The 8,264-nt window shown below is 39.9% G+C and overlaps 1 protein-coding gene across 2 annotated transcripts in view; it reads right to left on the bottom strand.

The window, feature by feature from the left end:
• Positions 1-8,264, bottom strand: part of LOC126469679 (pseudouridylate synthase 1 homolog) — a 120,516-nt gene that overhangs the window by 14,165 nt on the left and 98,087 nt on the right. For both annotated transcript variants that reach the window (XM_050096834.1, XM_050096842.1), the window contains exons 4-6: positions 8,230-8,264; positions 7,893-8,148; positions 5,962-6,107 (exon numbers count right to left, since the gene is read on the bottom strand). The exon at positions 8,230-8,264 is cut by the window's right edge and continues 233 nt beyond it. In XM_050096834.1, coding sequence (XP_049952791.1) covers positions 5,962-6,107; positions 7,893-8,148; positions 8,230-8,264 — 437 coding nt within the window. The remainder of the gene's footprint in view (positions 1-5,961; positions 6,108-7,892; positions 8,149-8,229) is intronic.

Consider the following 8,264-nt stretch of genomic DNA (forward strand, 5'->3'; position numbering starts at 1 on the left):
GCCACTGGACTTTGTGTTATGACTCAAACTGTGCACAATAGATTACACGATGCGCAACTTCACTCCCGACATCCATGGTGAGGCCCATCTTTGCAACGACAACACTATGCAGTGTGGTACAGATGGGCCCAACAACATGCCTAATGGTCCACTCAGGATTGGCATCACATTCCCTTTACCGATGAGTGTCGCATATGCTTTCAACCAGACAATCATTGGAGATGTGTTTGGAGGCAACCTGGTCAGGCTGAATGCCTTAGACACACTGTCCAGCAAGTGCAGCAAGGTGGTGGTTCCCTCCTGTTTTGGGGTGGCATTATGTGGGGTCAGTGTACGCCGCTAGTGATCACAGAAGGCACCATAACAGCTGTAGATACGTGAAGGCCATCCTCTGACCGATAATGCAACCAATCAGCATCATATTGACAAGGCATTCGTCTTCATGGACGACAATTCTCACGCCCATCATGCACATCTTGTGAATTACTTCCATCAGGATTACGACATCGCTCGACTAAAGTGGCCAGCATGTTTTCCAGAAATGAACCCTATCAAAAATGTCTGGGATGGATTGAAAAGGGCTGTTTATGGACAACGTGACCTACCAACCACTCTGAGGGATCGTGCCGAATCGCAATTGAGGAGTGGGACAACCTGGACCAACAGTGCCTTGATGAACTTGTGGATAGTATGGCATGATGAATACAGGCATGCATCAATGCAACATGACATGCTACTGGGTAGTAGAGTTACTGGTGTGTACAGCAATCTGGACCACCACCTCTGAAGGTCTCATTGTACGGTGGTACAACATGCAATGTGTGGTTTTCATGAGTAATAAAAAGGGTGGAAAGGACGTTTATGTTGATCTCTATTCCAATTTTCTGTACAGGTTCCAGAACTCTCAGAATCAAGGTGATGCAAAACTTTTGTTGATATGTGTTTAACGTGTTGCCAAAAATCTTGATAAGTTCTTGACCAATTTATTTACAATCAGTACATGATACTCTAATAAATTTCTGGACAGATGTAGATTACATATTTTTTAAAATATATATGGTATATAAATATAATAGAGGGAAACATTCCATGTGGGAAAAATATATCTAAAAACAAAGATGATGCGACTTACCAAACGAAAGCGCTGGCACGTCGATAGACACACAAAAAAACACAAATATACACACAAAATTCTAGCTTTCGCAACCAACAGTTGCTTCGTCAGGAAAGAGGGAAGAAGAGGGAAAGACAAAAGGATGTGGGTTTTAAATGAGAGGGTAAGGAGTCATTCCAATCCCGGGAGCAGAAAGACCTTAGGGGGGAAAAAAGGACGGGTATACACTCGCACACACACACAAATATCCATCCACACTTATACAGACACAAGCAGACATATTAAAAGGCAAAGAGTTTGGGCAGAGATGTCAGTCAAGGCGGAAGTGCAGAGGCAAAGATGTTGTTGAATGACAGGTGAGGTATGAGTGGCGGCAATTTGAAATTAGCGGAGATTGAGGACTGGTGGATAACGGGAAGAGAGGATATATTGAAGAGCAAGTTCCCATCTCCGGAGTTCGGATAGATTGGTGTTAGTGGGAAGTATCCAGATAACCCGGACGGTGTAACACTGTGCCAAGATGTGCTGGCCGTGCACCAAGGCATGTTTAGCCACAGGGTGATCCTCATTACCAACAAACACTGTCTGCCTGTGTCCATTCATGCGAATGGACAGTTTGTTGTTGGTCATTCCCACATAGAATGTGTCACAGTGTAGGCAGGTCAGTTGGTAAATCACGTGGGTGCTTTCACACGTGGCTCTGCCTTTGATCGTGTACACCTTCCGGGTTACAGGACTGGAGTAGGTGGTCGTGGGAGGGTGCATGGGACAGGTTTTACACTGGGGGCGGTTAAAAGGGTAGGAGCCAGTGGGTAGGGAAGAAGGTTTGGGGATTTCATAGGGATGAACTAAGAGGTTATGAAGATTAGGTGGACGGCGGAAAGACACTCTTGGTGGAGTGGGGAGGATTTCATGAAGGATGGATCTCATTTCAGGGCAGGATTTGAGGAAGTCGTATCCCTGCTGGAGAGCCACATTCAGAGTCTGATCCAGTCCCGGAAAGTATCCTGTCACAAGTGGGGCACTTTTGTGGTTCTTCTGTGGGAGTTTCTGGTTTTGAGAGGATGAGGAAGTGGCTCTGGTTATTTGCTTCTGTACCAGGTCGGGAGGGTAGTTGCGGGATGCGAAAGCTGTTGTCAGGTTGTTGGTGTAATGTTTCAGGGATTCCGGACTGGAGCAGATTCGTTTGCCACGAAGACCTAGGCTGTAGGGAAGGGACCGTTTGATGTGGAATGGGTGGCAGCTGTCATAATGGAGGTACTGTTGCTTGTTGGTGGGTTTGATGTGGACGGACGTGTGAAGCTGGCCATTGGACAGGTGGAGGTCAACGTCAAGGAAAGTGGCATGGGATTTGGAGTAGGACCAGGTGAATCTGATGGAACCAATGGAGTTGAGGTTGGAGAGGAAATTCTGGAGTTCTTCTTCACTGTGAGTCCAGATCATGAAGATGTCATCAATAAATCTGTACCAAACTTTGGGTTGGCAGGCCTGGGTAACCAAGAAGGCTTCCTCTAAGCGACCCATGAATAAGTTGGCGTACGAGGGGGCCATCCTGGTACCCATGGCTGTTCCCTTTAATTGTTGGTATGTCTGGCCTTCAAAAGTGAAGAAGTTGTGGGTCAGGATGAAGCTGGCTAAGGTAATGAGGAAAGAGGTTTTAGGTAGGTTGGCAGGTGATCGGCGTGAAAGGAAGTGCTCCATCGCAGCGAGGCCCTGGATGTGCGGGATATTTGTGTATAAGGAAGTGGCATCAATGGTTACAAGGATGGTTTCCGGGGGTAACAGATTGGGTAAGGATTCCAGGCATTCGAGAAAGTGGTTGGTGTCTTTGATGAAGGATGGGAGACTGCTTGTAATGGGTTGAAGGTGTTGATCTACGTAGGCAGAGATACGTTCTGTGGGGGCTTGGTAACCAGCTACAATGGGGCGGTCGGGATGATGGGGTTTGTGAATTTTAGGAAGAAGGTAGAATGACAGGATTCAAGATTTGTGAGTTATTACTTATTCTTAAAATTCTCAACGTTAATTAATGATAGATGTGTCATTGCACGGTTCCATTCGGCAGTTCGACTCAAATTGTTAGAAGCGCTGCATTTCTGATAGACATAATAAATCCTATAAGCAAGTTCAGAAACATACGTGTGCTTGTCTTAAGAAACTAATGGTTAAATAAAGCAATGGCAGACAGTAAATAGTTATGGCAACATATTGATTACCCTTTGCTAATATTATCACCTATTGTTCTTGAATATGTATTCTATCAAGGAACCAATTTCAAACTGCAGTAGTTAAGTGTCAAAGAATATTACCCAGTTTCATCATTTATTAAAATCCTACTCTAAAAGAAATACAACAAATACTCGTGATGCATGCCAAAATAAGTTTCTTGAAATTCTTATTTTACATAAGAAGGCAGTTCACATTTCTAGCACTCCATCTTCAGGCCATGAGTGGCCTACCGGGACCATCCGACCGCCGTGTCATCCTCAGTGGAGGATGCAGATAGGAGGGGCGTGGGGTCAGCACACTGCTCTCCCAGTCGTTATGATGGTATTCTTGACCGAAGCCGCTACTAATCGGTCAAGTAGCTCCTCAATTGGCATCACGAGGCTGAGTGCACCCCGAAAAATGGCAACAGCACATGGTGGCCTGGATGGTCACCCATCTAAGTGCCGAAGTTCACATTCCTGCATGAGAATATTAAATAAGAATAAATGAATTGTGAATGCATTATGTGCTGCACTAATCCAATAAAGGAGACATGCCAAGATTCTCGTAGTCAGAGCAGTCGGTGGAAATTTCACGATCAGCTGAAATCTCCTCCTCAGAGCTGCTGCTGCACTTGTGTTATCATCTACTTCACCAAGATTAACAATAATGTTTTCCGTCAGAAGTGCAGGTCACCACATATCTGGTGTAACTTCATTCAAAGCTCGATGAAGCAATTTTAACACCTTGATTTGTGATAAATGTGAACCCGTGTTATTTATTGCTACATTTCCTTTCACTTGAGCCCAAATAAGCTCAATCGCATTGTACATGGAATGGTATCGTGGCAAATGAATAACTTTTGTATTAATCCAAGTCTCATCTGTAAATATGAATATGTCAAAGTCAATAATGCACATTTTTCTGATGAAACTGCAGTGCAGAAATACTACGTCTATCCTCTCCATTACAAATTTGTGATTGTTGTAAGTTTTATACCTGAAACCTAAAAAATTCAGAACCGAAGAAAGCAACATCATACCACAGGAAAACAGCCCTGCTTCACAAAGATAAACAATAAGTTTGTTTCCTCATTGGTAATTCACCTTCACAGTAATAATTTTAAATATGGTCCTGAATAGCACACCGATTAAAACTGTCAACAGCTGTCACTCGCTTTGTACCCTTTCTGCGTTTACCTGGCATGCTAATCTTTCTCACCATTATCAAGGCCTATATGTTTTTCCTTAGTCACAGTTCTGATCGGCTGTTCATTGCACTATATTTGACACAGTGAGAATAGGTCCTTCATTACGCCTCTCACTTTCAAAGTAATCCGGCACACAAACAACAAATTCCCTCACTTGAGAATGCACTGATAAGGGCCATTGTAACTGTTAGCTATACTGTCCGGCAGCAAACTAATTATTTGGTAACAGGGCTGCTTTCCATTCCTGTGAGTGGGGCGATATCCTGGTCCAGTAGGCGGAGCCATGGATCATCGTGTTTCAACCCGACGATAGTATGAATCATTGGACTTAATTTGAGAAAGACATTTCTGAGAATGTACATCTGGAGCACACACTTGTATGGAAGACAATCATGGCCTGCAGAGATAGCAGAAAGGAAGAGAGCTGAAGTGTTTGGGAGGTGATGCTACAGAAGGATGTTGAAAATTAGGTGGACACAAAATAAAAAATGAAAATGTTCTCCATAGAATTGGAGAGGAAAAAAATATGTAGAAATCACTGACAAGGAGGAGGAACAGGGTGATAGGGCATGTGTTGAAGATATTAAGGAATACCTTCCATAATACTGCAGAGAGCTGTAAAGGGTAAAAACTGTAGGGTGAGACATAGATTGGAATACATTGTGCAAATAATTGAGAATATAAGGTGTGAGCACTACTCTGAGATGAAAAGGTTGGCAAGGAGAAGTCATGACAGGCCGCATCAAATCAGTCACTCAAGATTGACGATGCAAAAAGCACTGGTCAATTTATTGAGCTTAGCCAACATTAGCCACAGATTCACTTACTACTTCACATGTGCACTACAAGTACAGTTAATTATGTACTTAGAGCAGGCCCAGGTAATTATAAATGTACCAAATGGAATGGCAAATAAACATTTCTATATAGATAAATCAGCTGCAGATAACAATGCAGTCAAATGTGATAAATATTTTTTGTATGAGCTTAACACAAGTTGCCAAATACCTAACCAGAGGAAGAGTGACTATTAAATCTCAAAATTGACTCTTTTAGTATGAGTGCTAGGATACCTTTGTAAGACAGGACAAGTACAAAGTCAACTGATTAATGGATACAAAGTTTTAACAGACTTATAAAAATGAATATATGCATTACATTAAAACTAATTTCAGGACTGAAAGTTAGTTAGTTAGACCTAAAAATAGCTTCCTGAGAAATCCAGAGGTTTCCTTTTCATAGAAGATTAATTGCAACTATCAGACAACGATGACAGAAATTAATATCTCACAATGCTGTCAGCAAGAATATTTTTAATTTAATCAGGTAAAGTCTCTATAAATATTGCCTGAAGCTTTGCAATCTGATAGCAATTTTATAATGATATAATAATATCAAATAAAAAATAAAATTAACTTAAAAAGGATACCATTTCTCAGAGATTTCTGTATTCACAATAGCTGAATAGATGTATTTTTCTCTGAATGTGATCAGTTCTTTCTCAACGTCATCCCATGTTAGTGGTTCATGGAGGCCATCATTTCCATAGCGTTTATTGTAGCGATCATAATGTACCTGAATTTAAGACAAAAGGAGTACTTCAGTCATAGTACTCGATTCAAACTACAAAACACTCCAATTATGATGAAACTGATTTATAGACTAAGCATAAAATTACATATTTTGCAGTCATGCTTATTAAAATTAAGACTAAAATTATGATGCAAACACAAAATTTACACATTTTTATTACATGCATTTTGATTCAAAATTGCTGATTCTGATGAGACAGACAATAAATTTGCAAAACAGAAAAAATATAAGTAAATATTTTTCACTTTCGGCATTTCAACAAAATTTTATCATTCTTGTTCACATTTATGGTTTAAAACACATTATTCTAAAACACTTCAACAGATTTTATGGAGAAAAAAATGAGGCTTTTGAATGATTACTTAAGAGCACAATGTAATTAAACTTGTCCACTATACTAAACCACTTCAATAGCTTTCAAAAGAAGAAATGAGGTTGCCAGAAGATTATGTGAGAGCATAATGTATTTGAGCTTGTTTACTTATTACTTTTAAGATCATACTTTCACCATTTTTGAAGACTCTGTGGTCTTTGTTTAATCACTGTCCTGGCAACTGATCTCAATAGTGCTTGTGTTTATATATTAGAATAATGTATACCATTTTACTGTATCACAAAACCCCATACTAAAGAAATATGGGCTTGAAAAACTAGCCAACTAGCACGTCTACATCTATAGTCCACAAGCCACCTTACAGTGTACGGTGCAAGGTAGCCTGTGTACAACTATCAATTCCCCACTTTCCTGTTCCAGTCACAAATGGTGAGTAAGGAAAACTGCTGTATGTAAGCTTCTGTGAGAGCTCCAAAACCTCTAATTTACCTTCATGGTCTTGATCACAAGATGTACATAGGACGAAACAATATGTTGCCAGTCTCTTCTTGGAATGTTTGCACTTGCAATTTTAACAGTAAACCACCCTATGATTCACAATGTCTCTCTTGTATGTCTGGCATAGAGTTCAATCAGCATCTCCATGACACTTTCATGCTACTAAAGGAACCTGTCACAAGATGTGCCGCTATTCTCTGAGGTTCTCTATTGTCTGTATCAGTCCTGCCTGATACACAACCCAGATTCTCTCCCTCTTCCTCTTTCTTCTTACTTCCCTTTCAGGTTATTTCCAGCTTACTTTCCTCTATCTTCTAGTCTCACTTTCATTGTGGGACAGATTTATTTGTTTTACTGGTTGTCTTTGAGGATCCATTCTTTGTGGATGCTGAATTCATCTTCTATTATTTTGTTCCAACTTGTCTTTTGCACTGCATATGTTTAGTTTACACCTAAGATCAACGTTTTTGTTTCTGTCTTTCCTTTTACATCTCTCCACACTTCTTAATAACTTCATTTTCTTACTTTGTATGTGTATTTCTTGTTTCTTGATTTTATTTAAATACAATTCCCACTTAAATACACTTTTTTGACATTTTAAAGAAATAACTTGGGTTTTGCAATCCCATCGACATGGCCTGCTGAGAGCAAGATCATAACAGCATTTCGGCATAGTGATACATCATTTTGTCCATAAACATACGAATACAACTTGTTATCAATACTGTATTCCAGCATCTATTTGCACATAAAGGTGGTATCTAAGTCAATCACGCAGATTTAGGGAGTCACAATATAAACTCTGGTTTGTGATATTCAGTGCACAGTTTTCTTCAGTTTATTTTTCAAGGAACACATGAAACTGCTCAAAAAGCAAAATTATTTTATAAGCTAATATTTTTGTTTACCTTATATTTCATTCAGAAAGTACTCACTTCTTCCAACACAAGGCCCACTCCTGGAGCCATTGGTATATCTATCCTGTCTGGTTTCCATGATTTATTTATTGTTTCTATTGTCGTATGACCTCTTGAAACTGCCACTGCTAATCCTATCATTTTCCTTATTTGATGCAACATGAAACTTTGTCCTTTTATTTTTATGGTACAAAATTCCATATTTTCTGAGGTGAATGGTTCACCACAAACAAAGTTCATTATATACCTATGCGCACTTGGATCCAAAGGCTTCCTAATAATTAAAGAAACATCAGAATTAGAAATGAAAACAAATGAATTTCCTGGAACAGTAACTTTACAAGGTTATACATACTTTCTTGATGTAAAATTGTGAAAATTGTGTGTTCC

This window comes from Schistocerca serialis, chromosome 1, assembly GCF_023864345.2.
Source record: "Schistocerca serialis cubense isolate TAMUIC-IGC-003099 chromosome 1, iqSchSeri2.2, whole genome shotgun sequence".
In the NCBI taxonomy this organism is placed as follows: Eukaryota; Metazoa; Arthropoda; class Insecta; order Orthoptera; family Acrididae; genus Schistocerca; species Schistocerca serialis.